Genomic DNA, 25,216 nt, shown 5'->3' with positions numbered 1-25,216 from the left:
CTATAATCACCTTGAATTACTTACCTTTTCAATGTAAGAAAAAAAGAATTAAGTATTCAGCCTCTATTTTACTGAATTCATCCCCCAGTGAAAAGAGGGAATCAAATGCAGTGGAACCTTACTTTTCTCCCAAGGCAACAGCACCATCTAGTGATAAACAAACCGGTCCAAAAATTTGTGTTAAAAATGTGAAGGATTCAGGCAAGATGTTGCCTCTTCCTCATACTGCATTTTAAATATAAATATCAGCGTATTAAAAGTTTCCACTAACACGAAATGCAATTACTCTTAATATTAACGTATTTTTCAATTGTGACCATAGAATCATACGGTAGATATAGAACCAGCTACCAAGTCCACCACTAAAGCATGTCCCCAAGCACCGCATCTGCACATCTTTTAAATGCCTCCAGGGATGGGGACTCAACCACATCCCTGGGCAGCCTGTTCCAATGCTTGACCACCCTTTTGGGGAACAAATTTTTCCTAACATCCAATCTAAGCCTCCCCTGGTACAACTTGAGGACATTTCTTTCCTCTTGTCCTGTCACTTGTTACTGGGGAGAAGAGACCGACCCCACCTGCCTACAGCCTCCTTTCAGGCAGCTGTAGGGAGCGATAAGGTCCCCCCTCAGCCTCCTTCCCTCCAGGCTAAACACCCCCAGTTCCCCCAGCTGCTGCTCATCAGACCTGTGCTCCAGACCCTTCCCCAGCCCCGTTGCCCTGCTCTGGACACGCTCCAGCACCTCAGTGTCTGTCTGGCAGTGAGGGGCCCAAACCTGCACCCAGGGTTCGAGGGGCGGCCTCACCAGTGCCCAGTACGGGGGGACAGTCACTGCCCTGTTCCTGCCGGCCACACTGTGTCTGACACAAGCCAGGATGCTGTCGGCCCCCTTGGCCACCCGGGCACACTGCTGGCTCATGTCCAGCCGGCTGTTGACCAGCACCCCCAGGGCCTTTCCCCCAGGCAGTTCCCAGCCACCCTTCCCCAGGCCTGTGGCGCTGCCTGGGGCTGGTGTGACCCAAGGGCAGGACTTGACACTGGACACCATGAAGCAAGTCCCTCAAGAATTTACTGATTTCCTTATTTATCTACCATACTTAGTAAAGTAAGTTTAGCAACAATTCACTTGATGATTATTCAGACAAAACATGATATCCTTTTTCTATATGCTCCCCTACACTTCAAGTATTTATTTTTTTTACTGGAGATCCAAAAAATGCCTACAAAGAGTAGATTGATAAAATCCAGAAACTTTATATGGGTAAAGAGAAATATATATCAACTGTATCAGGCTTGGGTTTTGTGCCTGCCCCATCAAGCTTCCCTTCTTAAAAAAAAAAGGCAAAAAAACTACTATAAATTTCTTGGATTCATCCATTCTAATAATTTAGTAATACTAAAAACTAAGTTGCATCAAATGAAATTAATTTTAGCTTCCTTATAGAATTTGTTCCCAGCAATCACTTCTCCTTTGTTTTATGCTTAAGCAAAAATTTTGCATTTTGTTTCCTTAAGGTTGGCAGGCATACTCCAGTCCTTCAAGCTGCAAAAATAAAGTTTCCATCCTATATTGTTCTGGCTGAATAGAAAATTTTGTTCACTTATTCACAATTCAGTCTCTTCTCATATCTAATCTTAACACTGGAAATTAAATTGCACACAATTGCTATCAGTAAGTCCTGCAGCTGTTAATGATACCAAGAATGTTAAGTCAATAATTTTATACACATGACAAAGATAAGCAGCATCTCAGCAATAAGACCAACAGCTTGGAAGAGAAAGATCACGCAGGGTACAGTACTATCACTGCTGCAGACTGCTTTCACTTTTAATAAAAACATTCTCCTCACCAGTCCCTCTGATGCTCTGTGAAGAAGAAACAAGTGTCCAGACCCAGAAATAACTTTTCAGTAATTCATGGAAGGGAAATGGGAAACCCCAACATTTCTCTTTTACTATGAAAGCTTACACCACAAGTTATTTAAAAGCTTAGCTGACACACTATTATTTCCTTGATTCTTTCTCATTGGCTTTTTTTCATAGAGGTGAAACAATCTAAATAATGGAAAAACATTCCAAAATTCAGAAATGTCAAAAAGTTAGCAACTCAACACTAAAAATGGCATTTTAAAAGTTGAAATACTAGTTAAATGGGTCTGCTATTTACAGAATATCATCATGCTATCCATGCTCCGTACAAATTGCTGACCATAACAATATTTCAAGTTCTAAAATATTGTTGGAGGACCTAGTGGGTGAACTGTGAAAGGAGAGTGAAAAACGAGGAACTGACAAATGCGAGTGAGTGGGATCAGTCACCAACAATATTTCAAGTTCTGTTACAAGTTCTGAAATATTGTTGATGACTGATCCCACTCACTCTCATTTAGCAGTTCCTCGTTTTTCTTATCACATACGTTACAGTTTAGCAAAGAAAACATAGGCCTCAAATGTACATTCTATGTGAAATAAAGAAATAAGAAAGTACCTACAAGAAAATCACGTGAAAAAGGGTGTACCCAAATCAAATCTCTCCAGCACTGAAAAAAACTTAAGATTCTCAGTGGTATCCTGTGACAGGACAAGGACCAATGGGTACAAATTTAAATACAATAGCTTCTGTTTAAACGTAAGAAAAATACCCTGTATATTGTAACAGTGAGCAAACACTGGAAGAGGTTGCCAGAAAATGTTGTGGAGTCTCCAGGCTTGGAGATGGTCAAAACCCAAATGGGCACAGTCCTGAGCAAGCTGCTTTAGCTGGCCCTGCTCTAAGGAAGGGCAACTGACTAGATGATTTCCACAGTCCCTTCCAACAGCCTGAACTACTGTACAATTCTATGATTCTGTATGAATCCTAACTGTACCAGCTTAGTTTATCAAGCTCTTATCAGTGACACCTACACAAACAACTGTTCCATGCACTCCTAAGTTGCACAGTACACTCAGATTCAGGAAGGCTGCAGAATTATCAGAGACTTGAGGATGACACCATTCTGACTCTGGAAACTCAGCTGCAAAGCAATTTTCTGTCTCTGACAGTTTGTAGACAGAGTTGAATATCAATATATTTAACAGAAATCAGAATAAAATGGTTTAACTAAAACTAGAAGCCACCCAAATTAAACTGAGAACTTCTTTTGCTCTGGGTAAAAAAAAATAATCCTTAAGAACATTCAAGTATTCACTGCTAGACAGTACACCACAGGCGAAAAACTTAGCCTAAAAACTACTACCAGTTTCCAGCAATACATCAGTTGCCTTGTGAGATTTGCTAAAGAATCCCTGATCATTCACTTATCAAATACAACTTCAAATAAGCCAGACCACCAAATGTCAAAACAATGCTTAGACAATACATAACCTGCATCTGCATCAGCAGGAGTTACAAAACAACAATGCAAGTATCACGTATTTGTAGACAGTCCTTAAGCCTGTATATTTTCCCACATTAAGCTGTGAGATGTAATCAGATTGATGGATACAGAAGCATACTGGTTTCTGTGAAAACAGAAACATAGTAGTTTCTAGAGCAAAAGCAATGACATCTATATATGCATAAACACTGTACTGAGGAAACTCCTTTGCTTAGACTTTCAGGAACGAGACTGCATTTATAAGTAAATATGATATAAAGGAACAGTAAAAAATAATGATGGATACAAGATAAATATAATGGATATAAGACAACATACCTATAAGCTCTGAGGGATTCTTATCACTGAAGTGTTCACATACACGGATAAATGTTTCTGTATTCTCAGGTGTAGGGCACTCACCATGCCTGAAAAAAAAGGGAAAACACAGATTAGGAGACAGCTGGGGGAAAGGGAAGAAAAAAAAATTTACTTCAGTGTGATCTTTCAAATTAAAAGCTAAATATTAAAAAAGTGCTGACAACTTACCCTTTACACTGGAGCTTTATATATTTAATGCCTTCTTTCTCTATATCATTCCTATCATAGAATCTAGTGGTGTTGGTCAAGTCTACCAGCAAACCCATTTTAACCTAAAAAAAAAAACAAAACCAAAAACAAAAACCACACACAACCAACTTATATATGTGATTCAAATATCAGTGCATAAATAAAGAAGCTAATACCATTAAAATTAAAAGCAATAGCAGACTACAGCTGCAATTTTAAAAATTCTTAAATATTACACTTGTTCATTAAATCCATATTCTACCACCATCACAGTCATCTCTGTTTCCTTGTGAAAGCTGATGTCTGAATTAGCACCAGCCATCAATTAAAAAACTTCAGTTTGTTCCCATCAACGTTCCTAAATAAGAAAGACCTGGTAACAGCAAGACAGTATCTGGTTAAGAATTATTTTAACACGTTAGAAGAGAAATATGGTGGAATTGGGTGCTCTTATGCTTTAAGTAGAACAGTATTAAACACCAGCACAGTGGAAGTACCATAATAAAAATGAATTACTGAGACATATGTAAGTATACTCTCAGGAAAAATAACTCATCTTAATTTATCCATCCATTAAATGGGATTGCAAAACGAACACCTTTTCAAAATTTCAAAATTTCAAAAAATAAAACAATAATTCCCTTAAAATCTCAGAAACATTATTCAAAGCTAAAACATAAAACTACTTCAAATCTTGAAAGATTCTGTCAGTAATTAAGGTGGCAGCATCACGCTCTCAGATATTAGGATGCACCTGAATTCAGGCTGCCTTGCCCACTTCATCCTAACGTGTTCCCTTGTGCATGAACTTACTTTTTTAGTGTTTGGGTTCTATTGCTGTAAAATAGGTCTTTGAAAGCAGCCGCGTGGAAGTTATGTTTTTTTAAAAACAACAAGAAAAGCTGAAATTCCACTAGGTGGCATCCACAGAGAACATTTGCAAAGTGCATCCTACTGATCCTTGGTCCAAACAAAATTTCCACCAACCATAAACCCTCCAGTATTACTGTGCAAAAACAGCCTGAGTATCGAAAGTATCCCTGGTTTCCTGCCCTACAAGTAAAAGCAATTGCTTTTGGTCAAAATGCTGAATATCATGCTTTCAAGTAGGCTCCCCACCATGAAACCAGATGTCTTTCAAAAAGGCATTTGGAGAGTGGTAGTCTAACTAAATCCCTGTTCCACAGCTTTGTCTTTTTTAAAGATACATCAATAGCGCATCTGAAATAATACTGAAGCATGTTACAGATGCAAAACTATAGAAGCAACTGCACCTTCAGTATATTTAAGACTCCAACATATACTCATAAATAGAAGTTTTCTCAGGTTTCATTTACCTTAAGGTCAACAGACGCAGTAAATTAGCAGTGCAGTTGGAGGAATTGCAAATTAAAACATTGCTTCCAACAATTCAGAAAAGATAAATCCCAATTACAACTAGAATACCGTTCAGAAACAGCTGTTTCACATGGATATGTTGTTCAGTAGATCCCAAAGACAAATTTCCAATTATCTACAGAGGTAGTTATCCATGGTATTCAAAGTTGGGACAACATACTTTCATTATACTTCTATACTTGCATAATACTTTTATTTAGCATCATAACACTATGTCAGCAGCATTACACATTTTGAAGTGTAATATCCAAATCAGTTCTGAACTTCTCCTTCTTTACTTCAACTTTGTATATCTGTCCTGGTTTCAGCTGGGATAGTTAATTTTCTTCTCAGTAGCTGGTGCAGCGCTGTATTTTGGATCTGGTGTAAAAATAACTCCATAACACACTGATGCTTTTAGTTATTGCTAGGTCATGTTTATAATATTTTTTATATATATATATATATATACTCTAAGTCAAGGATGTTTCAGTTTCTTGGGCCCTGCCAGGGAGCGGGCTGGAGGGGCACAAGAAATTGGGAGGGACGCAGCCAGGACAGCTGAGCTGAACTAGCCAAAGAGATATTCCACACCATACGGCATCACATTGAGTATATAAACTGGGGCAAGTTGGCCAGGGCCTGGCGATCGCTGCTTGGGGACTGGCTGGGCATCGGTCAGCGGGTGGTGAGCAATTGTGTCACACATCACTTGTTTTCTTTTCTCTCTTCCCTTTGAGTTTTGTTCCTCTCCCCTTCTCCCTCCTACTTGTTACAGTTCTTATTGTTGTTACCGTTGTTATTACTGCTTTTATTTCATTTCAATTATTAAATTGTTTTTATCTGAACCCTTGGGTTTTACATACCTTCCCCATTGACCTCCCCATCCCTGGGTGGGGGAGGCAGGGCAGGGAAGCGAGCAAGCAGCTGTGTGGTACTTAGTTACTGGCTGGGGTTAAACCACAACAGTATTGTCTTCAGAACGCTTTATTTACTTCATTACTGTGTTTTGCAGAAATGCAAGCTACTTCAGTAGGGGTCCACTTGAAAACAATGTTACAACACCTGAAACTTCAAATATTTAGTGTCAACCAAGCTGTCAAATACACAGACTGACAGCATACTAGTCAGTGATCAATTTTGTAGGAAGGATACAAAAGACAATTAATTCAATGATTACTCTCCTTCCCCTCCATTCTTAACAGCATTTAGCTAATATTTCAAAGACTGCTTAATTCACCAGTAAGACCACACAAAATTTCCAGGTGCTACACACTGTAGGTCCATAACACTACAACACTAACATAAATCAGTTCAAAATAACTGTTCACAGCACAATGCCATATTTCCACACCAGTACCTCTAGATGATTGCACAGAACAACATGCTAGGATAGAAAAGTACATCTAAAATGAGCTAGTTCTAGGAAAACTACTTAGATATTTTTCTACTGTTCTACACAAGCAACAGCTCCATGGAGGGAATTCTCAGAGTATCTTCCAGTAACATGCCATGCCCCCAAAAAAAGCATTGGAATTCCCTTTGTGTTCTGCATTCTATCAATAGTGTGATTACAGTTGGCAAAAAGACTCGTAAGAGAATCAGGCATGTTTTCAACAGAGAGCTCTAGACTATGAAGCCACATAAACGGCCCCTAACTACCCTCCTCCCCAACTCCTACACAGCTCAGCTTGATAACCCATATTTTGTGTACAACATGGGGTAAGGTGTAACACTTCTGAGATGTCCTCAGCGAAGGGGAAAAAAATCAATTTCAAAGTTAGATTAAGATTTAATGAAAACATCATTTTAAAGTAAAGGGGTTTGCGTTCATTTCCAGTCTAGTAAGAAAGAAGACATTCCAAAATGTTAATTATTCTTGAGCAAAATGCTGTATCATCTGACAGTCTGGAGAAAGAAAAAGAATCATGAGGAAAACAAGCCTTAATAAAAGCATGAAGACAGACTGAAAGGTAACACTGTTTAATATATCAAATTGTTAAAGGAGATTTACAAGAAGAAATGCAAGTGTTCAGCAGAACATCGAAGAAGAAATGCAAGTGATCAGCAGAACATCGCTCCACATCTTCCCATCCAAAAGTAGGAGATACAATTCCATTTTAGTGTTGAAAATTCAAAGCCAATTCCCAACCCCACTGTTCTCAAATACCAGCAGCTTCAATTGTTCCCACCAGAAGCCTCCAAACTTCCCCAAACTCCTGCTACAATGAAGAATTATCACCAACATGTGCAAACACAAAAATTAATTCTATGTCAAAGCTTTTATAATCAAACAATACTCACATGTTTTACTCTTTCAAACACGCTCACTTACAGATTTCAGTTTCCTGACAGATATGCAGAAGCCAGAACACTACAACATACTTCAGACCCAAAGCATCACTGAGCATTTGGGATGTTGTATTTAATTTGAATATGAGAATGAAATACAGCAGTGTCTGCCAGAGAGGAAGTTCTGAACTACACAACTCTAGGACTTCTAGCCTGCGATTCCTTTGCCATTATTAATCGTTTCAATCATACACAAGTAAAGATCTTGTGAAGTGACAATTCCTCACACATTTAATGGAGCAGTAAACCGAACAGGCATCCAATGTAATTTAGCCAAAGCTATAAAAGCATGTATGACATATAGAGCATATGAGGCCTGACAGCAGCTTCCTTGCTTTACAGAAAGCATAAACATTTGCTCTCCCAATTCATGGAATTAGCTGCACATAACACACTACAATTTAGAGAGTGGAAGGCATGAGAAAAGGATAAAGAAATTTTTAAAAAGTAGGGGGTTATGTAACATATCAAAGTATACAATTATGATGTTTGAAAAAGTCATGTAAAAAACCACTGGTACCACAAGAATCAAAACATTTCTGTCACTGAACTGGGGTTATACTATGCTTGTCCTGACCAACCACAGTTCTCACCAACAGAACAGATTCTAGTACACATACGTCCAACATACAGATGCTTTGCTCTGCTCTGAAACCCTGACATCACACTAGTCATCCTCTCAGTCACACTCTCACAAGTTTGCTCCTAGAAAGCTCTTAATAGTCTTTCAAAAAACAGCTTCTATTTAAGCTACAATAGTCAACCACTGGAAAAAAACTGTTTTTTCAGATGTTTTGCATGAATCACATCTTTGAGTTCACCGCACCCATTGAATGACACAGTTTTGGAAGAAAGAATAAATTGTTGAGCAATTTCTCAGTAAAACATACGTTTATTTCTTACAAAGATTGTTGCAACACTACAATCTTAGAACACCACATTGAAACACAACTGAAACTAGTTGTTTTTCTTGCTTCTAATTGTAAAAGATTACTGGATAGAAGGAAAAAAAAAAATAAAGCTCGTTGATAGCTTGAAATTCTGATCTTCTACGTACAATAATACCAAGATCTTCATACCACCTCCATTCCACTCATACTTATTTTGGCCAAGCTCTCCATGTCCTCCTACGGTTATAAAAGCCTTCCTCCTCACTTTCTCACATTCCAGCTACCTCCATCTATTAATGTCTTATATATGCGCTCTTGCTGCTGTGCAATTAAACAGGTTTAGCTAGGTTCCCCTTGTTTGACCCCAGAAGTTTCTCATTAGACACTGGAACCTGAAAAAAAACCTCCCCAGGAGGGAGAGAGCATACCACAATACACTGAATACTCTCCAGTCCCAGGAATTTTTATTGCACTCCTTATTTGAGGAAAATAGTTTAAATCAGTGATTTAATTTATCTGTGAAAACAATAAAGTGGCTGAAAACTGGCAACTGGTTTTTCTAATGGGCATACTGTAACTTGGGCATGCTAATTGCCCAAACATCCTTTTGAGTTAACTAATATCCTAGCTCTTTGTAACAGAAATAAATCTACCTTTTATGAAGCATAACATTATGAAATACTAACCTACCTACTCAAGACAGTAATTTTAAAAATCAAATTATTCACACTGTCACAAATTGGCAGCTTGGCGAATCACGGACCCTCCAGCCAGCGGCGAGAAGCTTTCTCAAGGAGACTCCCTGATTCCCAGCCCAACGATCTCAGAGCCAAGAACACCGGTAAGATTTAAGGCATTTTTTTCTATATTTATTCTGGTTCTGCCTGCTTGTAAGACGGTGGCAAGAGCCCCACAAGGTTGGGCTAAAGTGGTACCTGAGGGGTTTGACCCCTCCAGGTTGAATCACATGGCAAAAGCCCGAGGTTCCTGGTCTGGTTTGAAGACTTTCAGGTGACTTTTCTGCTTTCTAGTTTTAAACTTTTGGCTCTGTTATTTTGACTAAGATTGCATTAAAGAATTTGGTAACATGGGGCTGGGCTGGTCTCAAGGGAGTATTATGAAAAAGTCACCTTTAGGATATATACTACAACATTGGAAAGAAATTAGTGGGCCCCCAGGAGGATCCGTAGATCGAGGAATATTAAGTATTGTAATTGTAAATTGTGAAGTGGCCCCTTTATAAACTGGATGATGAGGAGAAATGGCCTGTGAATGGATCTTCAAATTATAATACTTTGTTGCAATTAATGTTTTTAAGACAGAAAGTGGGACAACAAGAGGTATGCAGATATGTTTTTTACTTTAAGAAATCATTCTCAACGGCAGAAAGAATGTGGTATTAATCTATCTCCTAGTGATCCTTTAGTGTCAGCATTAGAGAAAGCGAAGGAAAAGACACTAAATAGATGTTACGTCGCATGGGCAGTGTATAGGGATACGGAAACTCAAAAGGAGAACGTAAGTTAGTTGCTGTGCTGGTTGGAAATAGTGCATGAGGAGGGGAAGACCTGGTATTGCATGGATGAGATTTATGATCCAACTTGAAAGGAACATCTAGGATGAAAGAAAATAACTGATTGAATCTCACAGAAACCTAGCAGGTTTTGCCAAGAAAACATCATAAAAGGACCAAGATGACCAGGTCATGAAGTAAACGTCTCAGTGGTTGCAAAAGCAGCCCTCTGACTCAAATAAGAAGAAACGATGGATGTACAAAAGAAGGAGGGGCTAATGCAAATGCATTTCGGAAAATAATCAAATATGTATGAGATTTTGAGGAAACGTAATACATATGTATGATTATACAGAATATATGGGACATGTATTTGAGGACAAGGTGAGCACATTAGGTGGATATATCCCCCATGCTCCCCGCACCGTAATAAAGAATGCCTGCTTTCTAAACTGCAAAACAAGTTCATGCAACTGACCTTTTGGTAACACTCCTGCAAATTGCTTGTCAGAGAAAGTTAATCCCAGACAGATATTGTCTTAAATGCTGAACCAGTACCTTAAAAAATCTGTGGTAGCAGCAATATCTCACTATTACCAAAATCCAGATGTAAAAGCTTCTGCTGAAGTCTCTTATTTGGGAGACAAATTATATGGACTTAAGTAATAACCACATTTCAGAAGTGATTCATTTTGCCAAGTACTAGCAGTTAAAACTCAGTGCAGTAAAATGACAAGAACCACGCACAGTAAGATACTTTTGCCTTGGGAAAATCTAGTTTTGAAGGTCTCCTCAATTCCACATTGATCTCATTGCCAGACTGCTGGTAAACTTGTCCCGCTTGTGGGCAGTGCCAATTCACACACCAAGTTGAGGTGTTTCTATCTTTTTCATTCTAGCTTGGGCAAAGTAGGGTGCCAGGTGATAACCCACAAAAATTAGCTCACCTCTTAACACACAGTAAAACACTTTATACACTTTGAACAATTGTTTACAATTACAGTTTAGCCACACTTAATTCTCACTGTGTCTGAGGAGCTTCGGTTCGTTTCCATTTAAAGGTACAGCGTTCTTTTTTTTTTTTTTTTCCACCTTGCACACTCTTTGGGGAGGGGGCTTTGTTAGTGTGGGCTTTCTTTGCAAGAGGGTGGATCTTTTGGCATGCTAATTGTGAAAGGTTCACACACAGTTCAAGTAACTTTCTGTTTGGTCTCCTTAACCATTTAGTTCTCCCTAAGCATATCTTGTTACTTCTCTAGCTTGACATATTTATGGTGTCTGTTCCTTTTCCCAAGGCTGTGTCTTCTTAACTTTTTGTATCATTCTCTGTTTTTCAACTTCTTTCTTGTTTTTTGTTATAGATATTCACATACTTTGTCTAAATTTCAAGTTAAATAACAGACTGGCTGTCTACTAACCATATCTCTGCTAGCCAGTCAACTACAATAGTACTTTCTTATCACATTAGTCCATGGGTACTTCTATCACTCCTACGATAAGTAGCTCACAGTCTACTTCATACCTAAGCCTAAATAACTTACATCAACAGCACACAAAAAAAGAAAGAAAAAACAAGAGAACCAGAAAAAAATGTCACTAGTGTGATTAGTTTTATACAATAGTAAAAAAAAAAATGGTGCTAAGCTTCTATATAACAGTTTATTAAACAGATTAAAAGAATTAGGTTGTAAGCCTGCCTTTGCCTGAGAGGTTCAAAATCCCTTTTCCCCCATCTCCAAATGCACTGGACTGGGCACAACACTTCACAGACCTATACGAATAGCTGGAAAGGTCCTGTTCCCCACCTTTATTGTCAAAGTCGTGCTACAATGCAGAACAATATGCAAGCTGAAGTAGATAGACAGAAATAGGCAAAACAGGGAATGAAGAAATAAACCAGATACACAACTCTGTAACCCAATGATAAAAGGATCTACCCACCTTCCTGGGTCCCAATCCAATCTCATTAATTTTTTTTCTATTTATGCCTTTTTTTTCCTTAAGCAAGTTGCTGGATAAAAGCCATAAACTGTTTTCTTCCATACTTGGATATGACTGGTATAAAGCATTCTATGCATCAGAAGAAAATTATGCATCGAAACTACAGAAGAGTTCTGTGAAGTTCTCCTTTCACTGTTAAACGCTTTCACTCCTATAAGCAAAACTGGAATTTAACATATGCATATGCAAGATTAATTTGTAAAACTACCAACTCTGACCATCTGAATTTTGATGCCATCTCTCCAAAATGCAACAGCAATAACAAGAGTGAGATTCTTGCCGCTAATATAGTGAATGAGCTAGAGGATTTTGCACAGTTCTTGCCTATAAGAAAGTACTTTTGGAAATTTAGGAGTTGCAGAGAAAACCTGAAAATGTAAACAAAAAATAAATTTTCTGTAAAGATGTCCCAAAGGAAGCCATCAGCTACTTTCTTCCTAAATCTGACAAGCAACATTTGAATAAACACTAATAATAAAAGCAATGTTTCAATTACACAAAAATTTAACTTTACCTTCAGACTCTTTAAGTAGTTGGATAACATACTCGGATGAAAACGATTTTCTTCAGCAACTTGTTCATCATATCTTGGTCCTAACATTGTCTTCAAAGGTAAAAACTTCCCTATGAAAGATAATCAAATTTTGCAGTATTTTATGTATACTCATATATGTACACTTACTGATTTCAAAGCATTCTGAAAAGATTTAGAGGTTCACATTCAATGAAAAATAACTGCATGAAAAGTATCAATAACAGTTGGAGTATTTTTAGTTCTAAGTTCTCAGAATTCACAAGTAAGTTTAGAAGTTTTAAGGAAATACAGGTCAACTCATTTAAAACAAAGTAATTTAACATTCTTAGCTAGCTTTTAGTGTGATTTAAGCTGAAGAGCCATAGCACACAACAGAATAGAGAAAATTTAAACTCAGTACAATTAAAAACATGAAAATAGCATTTTAAATCACAGTTTATTACCAACCACGTAAACATGAGCTTTGATTACCTGCAAACACAAAATAAGGTAAAGAGTACTGGGGGTGGGGGGAAGCATTTGGTCCAGAACATTTACGCAATACAAATCTTTCTAACACGCTCCTTACGGCTTGTTGGAAGAGTTCTGCGGCAGTGTTCAACCTTCCTTCTGAAACAACATCTACACACGGTTCAAACATCAGGGAAGTTACAAAATTGCAACAAAAACTTGATCAGAATTAGTACTTACTAGACTACATCCATCACTCCCCAGATATCCAAAATCTTTTTAAATACTCATTTTATTTTTTTCATCCATCACATTCACCATAGGGTAGCTGAAATAATCTCCTTAGAGATCTCCAGCTCTTTCTTGCTGAACCCCAGCAGGAACAGGTATTTGAGCAGCACGCACTGACCCACAGATAAGAACTTGGAGCCCAGGTCATGGACACCACATCTGCCTGGGAAGCAGCACACCTCTTCCCATGCACACCTGGGATCCTGAACAGCAGTTAGTTGTGGAAAATGAAAGCAAACTGACAGTAAGAAAGAGACCTGGCACATCTGCCCAGCCACACCAAAGTCAATGACATAGCCAGAGAGTAAAACTGGGAGAACCTCAGCATTTCTAAATAGCTATGAAATTATTTAAATCAATTACAGCCCAAGACTGATAAAAAAAAATCCTCCCCCAAGGAAATGTAAAAAAATTATTGTCCCAGAACTTTCCTTTCTTTTAAATAAAACTGTTTCCATGCTGTTAAATAGACAGCCCTTCTAAAACCAAGGAAACGCAATCATATAATTGTATGGGACAGAAGAGCAGGAGAAATGGTTTATTAATGCAGGAAGAACTTCAGACTGGAGCACCAGACATTACATCTTCCAGGAAAAAAAGTGCTGATAGGTCCTGAAGTTATTGAATTAGATTTATAAAATGGTTCTAAAAGCAGTTAACCCACCTACTTCCTAGCAGGAAAAAGAAATACAGTTCATTCTATATATGATTTTTTTTCTTTTTAATTTCAGTAACTTTTCAAAAGCTTTTCCTATTTAGAAACACAAATATCCACACAATATTTTGAACTAAGAAAAAATGTAACACACTTCTATACTACTTAAAGCACCTGATGCATCTGTTCAGCCATGCAGAGTAACAGCCACCATCCACTAGTCTCTATGCAGTATTTAAATATTCAGTTTCAGATCCTTCAGTTCCTTCAGTGAATCAGCACATCCAACACTAATCCTAAAAAATTCTTCTAAATTACTCATGAAAATAGTGTTTTCTCATCAAGAAAGAATACTTCCTCACAATGTGAGAGACAAAATCCTCTTGTTTTCAGCAAAACAAAACCACATCAAATGAAAAGACACTAAAGCACCCATTGTAATCAGCTAGAAATCAAGTTTTGAGAGAGAAGCTCACTAATCTTTGTAAAAATAAAAGAATGCATACCATTTTTACTAAACTAATGCTGCTGAGAGGTCTCTCTATGCAATAAATTAAAGTTCATAGAGTTCTCCGTAGCCTTAAATTCTATCAAAACATCTTATGTAGTCTCCAACAAGCATTTAACTTCTAGGAAAGAGACATTATAAACCACAGAAGACAGATAGTTATGGAAACTGAGCAGCTTTACACAACTTGTTAGCTCAGGTTTAATGTTTTTCAGCAACATGAGAAACACCCTCACTGTTACACCTGTCTGAGACCATTCCAAACCTTACAACTAAAAGTTATTCACTCCTCTAGTCAACATACACATTAAATGGCAAGAAATTTAGTCAGTTCAACTTCAACTTCTTTTACTGTTAGAAAAACTCCTAACTTCACTTTACTTCCCTTTGCCTTTTCATTCCACCAGTTATATGTTCTCCACCCTGCTCACAGCTACCTCCCCTCCACATCCTCATTTTTTGATCTAATTTTCTTGCTTCTTTGTGTTGTCACCTTCAACACTACCATTCAGCCTCTCTCACTCACTATTAACCCTTCCACATTAACTTGCAATCCTCCTCTGTAAAGACTGATTATGCAAAACCTAATTTTGGATTATCTTAATGCGAAAATCTATCATCACCATAAATTCTGCAAAACACCAAGCATGCTTCAAAGTTTTTTAACTTTGCCGCTCCCATCCTAATACATCCACTCACGCATTATAGAACACGCAGAATGTAACTACGGTTTATTTTTAGCCAAGGCATTAAATGAAGCAAAGGAGCTGCACTGACACAACAGTCAAAGGATACATAAGAGAACTATCATACTTCACATGATACTGGGAAAACAGAACAGAGTTGGAAAACAGTGCCTGGAGGCTAAGATTGTTTCCTGTAGCATCTGATTAGAGACTATACAATCACCTTGAAGACTATCCTGTTCTCCATCTCTAGAACTGAGAACAAATGTATTCATTCTCTTCTCAGTAGTGGACCTTGATTTAGTGTCCGATTTCCTTCAGCAACCATAACACATTCCTGTCCATCACCGGGAAAAGACAGACGAAGCAGTCCAGTCAGCAACCCCTGCAGCATTTCAACACCTTTATACAGCTCTGGAAGTGATGAGTCTTTTAATAGAGCCCATTTATTATCACTTCCAAAGATCAAACCCAGACCTTTGGAACTATTTAGTCGCCCAACTTCTATAAACTCCAGCTTGGTGGTATCACTGAGAAACAGTGCTTACACGGCTGCAGACAAGCTGCCTGCCAAAGTTAGAAGAGATCAGTGAATTAATGTAATTCAGTTCCATTTTACAGAAATTCCGTAATCTGATTATGAAAACAATAGCTCTGGTTTTTCGGTTGGGGTGGTTTTTTCCCTTTTGTTTTTTTTCTTTTGGTTTGTTCTTTCGTTTTTTTGTAATAAACTATGTTTCTCTGCAATAGAATTTCACGTTATTCCTATGCAGCAAACACTATCTTCCTTGTTTACATTCTTGTTTTTTTTCTAAACTGTGACTGCTACACATGTATTAAATATCTTTAATATGATCTCATATTGTATTCCTCTTGTAACAGAAACCAAAGTTCCCTTACCTTGAAAATTTACTATTTGATCTTTGTATAGACTCTTGAAAGTCCTCCTTCCCTGTGTGCATATAAACCCCTCTCAGGTGAGTGTCATTAAGCTACAGAAAATCTAAGCTTTAATCCTGACAAAGATTTCTAACCTTTCTGAGTAATACGGATGTGAATAAATGAAGCAGTAGCTACAGTGTCTGCTAAAGTTTAGCCCTATACCTTATGCTAAAGAATCGATGTAGGAAAAACTGATGCAACAACTTAATCTCCATGTGTAAGCACTTGAAGATTAAATAATCAATTCTTTATGTTGAACTAAGTGATCTGATAGTAATAAGGTGATATTTTACATGGATATCAAAGCACCCCAAGTCATTAGTGTATCTAAATGAAATTATGGTAACAATTGTAACTCCTTAATCAAACTTTCAAATTAACTCCAAAATGTGACTGGAACCTTGACACTTGATGATTACCTACTTCCACAATTTAAGTTAAAATTTGTCAAATAGGTTTGGGAAGTGGATATTAAAATATTTGCCAAATTAGTTACCTGTATAACACGGTATTTCTTTAGGTTGAAAAATAGGTAAAAATTCTAAGAATAAGAGTGCAATATGTCAGAACATAGACATCAAGTGGATAAATCTAAGAAATCAAAGTGAACAACGTAAGACATCACATTTCCTACATATACATGCTCTAATTTGGCACATTTTTTACCTTAAAATTTGAACTCTAGAGCATGCCAGTGAAAAAGCTATCCTTAATTTAGTCCAATTTTCTGTGACATGAAGTTATTGACTCAGTATGTGATAGTAGCCACTATATTATGTATGACCATGGTATATTTAGATTTAGCATTGATTAGGAAGGCTAGACTGTGTAAAGTGACCATGGCTAAGAAAGGGAAATTTGAATGAAATGAAATACTAAAATCCACAATTAAAAAAAAAAACAACCAAACCTAAAAAGCAACATTCTTCTGTTTCAAGAACAACTGCACGGGGTCAAAGCATACATTTCACCTAGTATCCCATCACCAAAACACGTGATGATGACAATCCATCATCAGATTATTCCCCCCCAACTACAAGCAGCTATAGCTCAGTGACTTCCTGAACCAGAGGCGTTACTCTTGTATTTGAGGTGCTATCTCTAAAACCATATGCAATATGGATGTTTTTAATAGTATCTCACCATGCTGCATACTGAACCCTGATCACTTCAGATCTAAGAGTTCAGAGAAAGCTCTTTTCATCCAGTATGTGACTGAGGTGCTACCACAATGCAATAAATGTGAAAATGTGCCGTTCTGAACAACTGCTGTACCATAAAACCATAAAGCAGCAGAAAACCACCAATATTTCAAGTAAACTGGAAATAACAGGAGATGTAGATCACAATCACAGAATGGTCAGGGCAGGAAAGGACCTCTAGAGATCATCTAGTCAACCCCCCTGCTAAAACAGGTTCACCTAGAGCAGGTTGCAGAGTTGCATCCAGAGGAGACTCCGCAGCCTGTTCCAGGGCTCTGCCACCATCAAGGTAAAGTTCTTCCTCATATTCAGATGGACCTTCCTGTGCTGCGGTTTGTGCCCATTTCCCCTTGTCCTCTTGCTGGGCACCTCTGAAAAGACCCTGGCCCTGTCCTCCTGATGCTCAGCCTTAAGATATTTGTAGACATTGATCAGATCCCCTCTCATTCTTCTCTTCCCCAGGCTACACAGCCCCAGCTCTCTCAGCCTTCCCTCATACAGGAGATGCTCCAGTCCCCCCATCATCTTTGTAGCCCCCCGCTGGGCCCTCTCCAGCAGTTCCCTGTCTCCCGTGAACTGAGGAACAGGACACCTCATTCAGAATTAAGGGTTCTGTTAACCTGAATGAACTCAATCTCACCAACAGGTCTCCAGGCCTCATTAGCATTTGAGGTCACCTAGAAATTGTAGATGCCACAACAATAAAACAAGAGGGTCATAACCAAACACTTGATGAATATTAGTCCACAGAAGCCAGACAAACCTTGCTCAGCAACATTATTACTATTACACTTTCAGACAGGAATAAAGTCATGCACAGATGCTTAGAAATATGATTGAAATGCTAATTAAAACCAGAATATATCTGGGAGACAGTACCAACATCAATAAATTCTAAAAATTATCTCTCAGTAAAACTGTTAGATGTTTTTGAATGTAAAATAGCAAAAAAGGAGAGAAGACTGACAGTGTACTGTGACTTCTGATAAGTTGTACACACTAAAAAACTAAAAATCAGGTGACTAATATAAGAATACATTATGATAAAGCAGCCAAAGAAATGAACCAAACCCTTTCCTTTTTTTTGAGCAACTTCTTACGCATGATTGCACCAAAGCAGTTACTGAATGAACAAACACACACAAGCAGCGATGCCACAGCAGATGACATGATGATGACCTGCATGCTTGCTTGCTCTATACTGCTATTTTTGAGAAGTCATGGCTTAAAAGACAAACAAACAAAAGCAACAACTTCTAGAGATCAAGAACTTGCTGAGAAGAAAAACAAAGAATAAAGAGTCATTAGTCTATTTCTGTCATAGTCAAAGGCTAACAACTTAGGCTATCAAATCTTACTTGGATACAAAGCAAAGCATTTGCCAGTGATCAGGGAAAAAGAGCCAAGCAATGCAACAATGCTGTTATTTGAGTCAAGCTCAGAGAAATATAAGGAACTTGAAGGAAACCAGTAACCCACCAAACTAATACTAATAAATGCCAAATAACGCATATTGATGGGAAGGTTAAGCCTACTGAGATATCTCACAAGTCCTAAATAAATCTGTAAGAAGTCATCAGTATCTTCAGTTCCACAACCAACTGCCATCAAAAAAATGTAAGATAATGATGTGGGGTAGAAAACGCAGGAGTTTTAACTATTAAGCAAATCATGGCACAGTGCCACCTAGAATAGCACACTGAGTAGCAAGTACTGTGTTTTGAAAAAAATACCTTTAAATTATCACAGATGAAAGGAGTGAAAACCAGAAAATACTGTGGCAAAAATCTAGGGGTTGGAACTGCTTACCTTATAAAGGAAAGAAAAATTGAGAAAACTGGAAAGAGCAAAAGTTGTTTACTTTCTCTCATACCAGGCAGCAAGGGAAACATTCATCTGAAGTCAGCATGGTAGTTACCTCACAGTCAAAAAATGTGTGTTTAGATGATACTTAATTCACTGTCACTAGATGCCAGCAAGACTAGGAAGCTAGCAACAACTGAGACAGGCAGCGTGTCATGGGTAATAACATTCAAGATGATGGCAATCACTGACAAAACCTGAAACGCACATGAAGTTGGACTACAACACCTCAGCCCAACCTCCAGCTAAACAGCCTAGGAACACACCAGTGACTGGTCAGCCCAGTAACAGATCAACGTCAACTGATAAACGTCAGAGCCTTCAGGAAAAAAAATGCAAGAGGCTGCACGAGGCACTCGTCAGGGCTGAGGTATTCTCCAGTGCGGCAGCTTCTGCACACCCGGCTGCCATCTCTCTCACCAGGCGTGACAGATGGGAGAAGTTTTAGTCCTAAACTTAACCACTGCGAAGCGAGAAGCCAGCATTAAGGCTCCCAAGAGCAGGAACGGGCCTGTACCCTGCAAGGGAACCGGGGCGAATCGGTTTCAGGGGCTGCACGAGCCGAAGGGAGGGCGAGCCTCTGCGCTGAAGGCAAAGCCCTGCTGCGGGCTGGGCTTTCGGGGAAGCAGTAGCCCTGCGGGAAGTCTGCTCCGGGACAAACGTCGGCCCAGGGAGCTCAGGGGAGAACGGCCGCCCAGCGCCCCCGCACCAGCGCGGCCGCGGCCCCAGGACAAAGAGCCCCGGCTGGGCCGGAGAGCGAGGGGCCGCGGCGGCCCCAGTGAGGCTCCCGCCCGCCCCACGGCTCTGAGGAGGAGCGGGGGGCGGAGGGCCGGGACCGGCGGGCAGGGGAGCGCAACGGAGGGGAGACGGCCGTCCCCGCGGACGCCACACAGCCGCCGCGGGGCAGGGCAGGACTGGGCCGGGCCGGGCGCTCACCTGCCACGGGCTGCCCCCTCCTGGGGCAGTGGAGCCAACGCGGCGGGATCTTGTTGTAGGACATGGCGGGGCCCGGGCGGCCGCCGCCGCCGCGACCCGCCCGCGGGGAGGGAGGGAAAGGAGGGGGCGCAGGGTGCGGGGCGGGGGCGGGCGCGGCCCCGGGGCGCTCAGCGGCCCCTCGCCCGCGGCGCCTTCATTCAGACCCAGCTCCGCCTCAGCCGCCGCCAGCCCACAGTGCACCGCGGCGGCCGCTTCCGCTTCCGGGTGGGGGCCCCAGGCTGGCGGCGCCGGGGGGCGGAGCGCGGGCCGGGGGCAGCGTGCCCCGGGGCTCCCGGGGAGGGCCGGAAGGGGTGCGGGGCCGGGCTGGGGCCTTCGGGGCGGCATGAGGGTGGCGGGGCAAGGGCTGCGCGGCAGCTCTCAGGCCGCGGTGTAATCGACCGGCTGAGAATGAGATAAGATGTTTGCATGTAGGTGGCTAATAGAAGGTCAGTATATTATTTAACCCGAAATCTAGACGAAATATGTAAATACCCATAATAAAAAGCCAGAAAGAATTTGAAAAACAAAGGATGTTACAAACAGTTGACGAGGCACTGCCTTGGGAGAAGGAACAGACACCATCAACGCCCCAAGCTGGGGCACAAGATAAGCTCCAGGAGAACCAAACGGTTAATGAGACCACACAGAAAATCACTCGAACTGTGTGTGAACTGTCCCCCTTAGCGCACTAGAAGGTGCACCCTGGAGCAAAGCAAGCCCCCTGCTAGCAAAGCCCCCTCCCCACAGAGCGGGCGTGCTGGGGAGAAACAGCGGCAGGTAGGCGTGCTGTACCTGCACGTGGAGAGGGGGCTCGTCGGACCCAGGGAGAATCAAGTGCGGCTGAACCTCGTTGTAAACAGCTGCTCAGTGTGTGTGAAGTGTTTGACTGCGCGTTGAGGGGGCCCAGCCCCGTGGGCTCACCGCCTGGCACCCACCCCTGCCCAGGGAGGCGATGGATGGTGTCCGGGCTGCGGGGCTTGGCTCCTCGCACAGCGGGCAGCCACCTGCCCTGGCGGCACCTCGTGGACCCATCACTCGTGGGCAGATGTCACGGAGAGCAACAGAGACGGCATCGCCATGCCGGTGCTGGGCTGTGCAGCCACACAGAGGTGCTGGCTGAGCTGTTTCCCTCATCCTCAAAAAAGGCACATTGGAGAGAGGAGGGATTCCTGGTGAAAAGTGAAAAAGGTTTTTCACTTGGATAAGGGCAGCCCAAACCAGGGCTCCTCAGCCTGGAATGGGGATGGCCTGGGAAGAGTGGTAGTCACAAACTGCTGTGGGCTCCTCCGAGGGTGGACTGCGGGGCCACTGATAATAAGCAAGCAGGAGGCTGGTTGGCAGTGGTTGGAAGGATCACTTGTGCGACAGGAACTGGAGCTGGGGCATCACTGGCAAAGGCTGTCGTTCATGCAAAGGGGGGGCTTCAGGGGGGGCTGAGCAGGTACTTGAAAGTAATTGGAGGCTACTAAGGTAGCAGACTGCATCAGGCTCAGAAACGTCCTGAGCTGAAAATAGCTGGAGGCTTACACAGACATGCTTGCCCTGCTTTTCGTTTTCTCTGGTTGTTCCCTTATAGCCACGGCTGGAGGTGGGAATAGATGGATACCTGCTCCGGCAAATAGTGCATCGATTCTAGTCTGTGTAGTAGGTTTGCTACTGTAGCAGAGATGCCTCTGTACTGGGCTGCCACCTTCCTTGGTAAAAAGGTACGGCTAGGAAGATAAGGCTTGCAGATCGTTCGTGTAACAAAACCTGCATTTCTATACAGAATCCCAGTGAAAATTCTTCATGGCTTTAAAGCGACAGGTCTATTTATGTGGACACAGTTGAAGAATTGTAGGCTGGCAGTGTCTGCCTACATGAAAGGTGTATTTAAGGTGGTAGTGTGATTTAACTCCAGTAGGCAGCTAAGCCCCACATAGTTACTTGTTCATTCCCCCCTGCAGCAGGATGGGGGAGAGAGTCGAAAGGGTAAATGAGAAAACATGGATTTGTTGGCTCTAAATGCCAGTCCATTCCCAGTGTGCAGTAAGCCAATCCTACACAGTGAGACAAGATACCATTTTATTACAGAGTTGCACAAGCCTGGATGCTAGAATACAAAGCTAGCATCCCGCAGCACAAAGTTACAAACATTATATACAAAATTGTATCGTGCTTTCTCTGCCCAGAGGGTAGGTCCATATAGATGATTGGCTACACATTTGCATATCCATTACCTAACTTATTTGACTACTACATATGATCTCTGAGGAAGGGTCTTTTAGTGGGCCTGGGTGTTTCCCTTAAGGGGTGTGATTTTAGTATTGTAATGAGGATAGTTCATTTCTAGGGCAAGGCTGAACACCATAAGAACTGATTAATCATATTTTAACATGAGCAAGATAGTCCAAGTATGTATGGCTGACATCACAAAGATAGGATGTTCTTTGTTTTATCTTTCCCAAGGCTGACTCTCTTGATTACAAGTCCCTTCATATGTCATTCTTGACAACTCTAGAGGGTCAGCTTGACCTAAACTGTGTGCACGTATTTGTTTAACATGTAGTTAAACACTAAATTAGAGTTTAGCACTAAATCAGAGTTCAAGAATTCGGGAGTTCAGACAACAGGTTGACATAAGGAAAAATAAGGAATTCTCCCACTTCCCATTGGCAGGCAGGTGTGTAGCCATTTCCAGGAGAGCAGAGCTTCATTGCTCACAGTGGTTACTTGGGAGGAAAAATGCCATAAATCTGAACGTCCCTCCTCTTCCTCCTTCTTCTCTGAGTTTTTATTGCTGAGCACAACATCATGAGGTCTGGAGTATCTCTTTGGTCAGCTGGGTCAGCTGTCCCAGCTGTGTCCCCTCCCAAATTCTTGTGCACCCCCAAGCCTACTCGCTGGCAGGGCAATAGGAGAAGCAGAAAAAATATTAATGCTGTTCAAGCACAGTTCAGCGTTAGCCTAAACATCCCTGTCTGATCAGCACTGTTTTGGTCACAAATCTAAAATGCAGCACCCTGTGAGGTACTATGAAGAAAATTAACTATCCCAGCCAAAATCAGTACAGGTGGCTTCAGTGAAGCATTAGGAAATGACAGCAATGGATTATTTTTAATTTTGTTGCTTATTTCCTTGTTACATTTCATCACTTGTTCTGTCTGGACTGTCTGTTTTTCCATAAGCCAGGTGTGCTGCCTTTGCAATTCAGTAAGCGCAGCAGCTCACAGAACTAACCACTATTGTATGTACAGATACAATAGGAAGTCCTTAAGTTCTGTGAACACATCAAAACAATGGAAATAATTTAATCTGTCTAGAATTTATTACAAACTTCATTATACAGTGCCTGTGTTTCCTGCTGCATTTTATCACTCTAGATTTTATTAAACACAGTTTCTTCCCTAGAATATCCTCTCATAGTAATTGAGGTAGCCAGTTAAGTAGTTCACATATCTGAGTCACTAGGTTTTCATACTGCATTAGAAGTTTCTGAATTTTATCCTCTAAGGCTTTTGTCATCATCAGATATTTATCTTCTCATTCTAGCTAAAATTAAGATTCTTGCTTCAGCAAAATACAATTCATATTACTCTCCCTAACTGTTCAATACACTGCCATTAAAACGTTGTGCTATGATGTTTGAAGTGGCTGATTTTTCCTTTACAGAACCATCAACAGACACCAGGTGGTGCCGAAGATCATCCAGAAAAGAAAGTCAAACCAGTGCAAGGAGTGTTCAGAAAGAGCAAGAAGCAAGGAACGACTGCAAGATACTCAGTTTCTGATTTCAGTAAATTGGAAGCAACATACAGTAACATCAGCAGTATGACAAAATTAGGAATGAAACCATTTGCATAATTAGGAATGAAACCACTTGCAGAGATGAATAGTACAAAAATATATCATGAATGCGCAATAATCTCTGTTCTTGTCATCTAGCTTTAAGATTCTGATATGCTTTTGAAACAAACTTAACAGCTACAGAGCCCAAATACCGTGTAAAGTTGTATAGTTAAACTGAGAGGATATGTACACATGGGTTTATTTAGCAGTGCACAATCCGAATAACATATTTGAAATTTTAAATGCAAGGTAGGGAGTTAAAATGAAGCATACAGCCAAAATTATTTTAGCCAGGCATTGTCCATGGTTTAGCCCTTTGGTGGTTCTGGGGTTGGCTGAGCAGAGTTGCGGAAGTCCCTCTGGCAAACCAGCGTAATGTGAGTAGCTGTTCAACAGAGCATCTCTACCACACTGGAGGCCTTTTCCTGAGTTGTGACACTTCGGTCTGTTTGTCACATACCATCTTGCTCCACATCAGGTACCAAAGAAATGATGACAGTTTGAAGCCAGGTGCTGAATGAAAAAGAAGGAAGCAGCTTGTTCCTTTTTTGTTTCCCCCCAAAAAAGTGTCACAGCTGCTGTTGAGCAAGATGGTGGTCTTAGCACAAGGTGGTCTGTAGATCAGTTGATGGTGATATGAGGATTGGTGGGTTTTGTCTAGATTTTAAGAGTGAATATACTCTATAAATATGACATTAAGAGGTGAAATACAGGACAGGGAATACAGAAGCATGGAATAATCCCTGTTGCTGTAATCACTGTTCAATGTGTTCCTTAGGGAATTTTACAGAGGGAAAATTCAGACACCCAAAAGGCTGGTATTCTCCAGCAGAGTAGGAGAGTATTCGCATGTTTGAGAATGTGTTGCTGTGTTGCCTCCCACAGATACAACACAGATTTCAAGTGACTCTGTTTACTCTTGACTTGCTCTAGTGCAGCCTTGGTGAGGTGTCCTTCTGGTCTGGACAATTTGGTTATTTACAGCTGATGTTACAAGTTGTGCATATATAGTTTACACTGCACTTTGCCACGTTAGACACTTTGAAACAATTTACGCAGGCGTAGGATGATGCTTGCATATGACGTGAAACAGTCTTTGTTAATGGACTGTTGCGTTAAGAGACTTCTTCAGCGTGGAGCGGGGAGGATCTGGCACAGACACAGATGTACGGTTACAGGCGTGCGGCACTCACCGAAGCAACACCAGGCTGTGCGGCC

General features: G+C 40.8%; 1 protein-coding gene across 4 annotated transcripts in view; it reads right to left on the bottom strand.

Moving 5' to 3' along the window:
* RNGTT (RNA guanylyltransferase and 5'-phosphatase) overlaps positions 1 to 20,366 on the bottom strand; it is a 189,228-nt gene extending 168,862 nt beyond the window's left edge. For 2 of the 4 annotated variants that reach the window (XM_040597832.1, XM_040597834.1), the window contains exons 1-4: positions 20,132 to 20,366; positions 12,578 to 12,687; positions 3,910 to 4,013; positions 3,700 to 3,788 (exon numbers count right to left, since the gene is read on the bottom strand). In XM_040597832.1, coding sequence (XP_040453766.1) covers positions 3,700 to 3,788; positions 3,910 to 4,013; positions 12,578 to 12,687; positions 20,132 to 20,195 — 367 coding nt within the window. In that variant the 5' untranslated portion in view covers positions 20,196 to 20,366. Of the gene's footprint in view, positions 1 to 3,699; positions 3,789 to 3,909; positions 4,014 to 6,173; positions 6,194 to 12,577; positions 12,688 to 20,131 lie in introns of those variants that run through there. The other 2 variants (XM_040597831.1, XM_040597833.1) reach the window with 2 other exon arrangements.
* Between the last annotated feature and the right edge of the window lie 4,850 nt (positions 20,367 to 25,216).

Source organism: Falco naumanni, chromosome 6, assembly GCF_017639655.2.
Source record: "Falco naumanni isolate bFalNau1 chromosome 6, bFalNau1.pat, whole genome shotgun sequence".
NCBI classification, from domain to species: Eukaryota; Metazoa; Chordata; class Aves; order Falconiformes; family Falconidae; genus Falco; species Falco naumanni.
The sequence above is the reverse complement of the archived record's forward strand: the minus strand, read 5'-3'. Positions and strand labels throughout refer to the sequence as shown.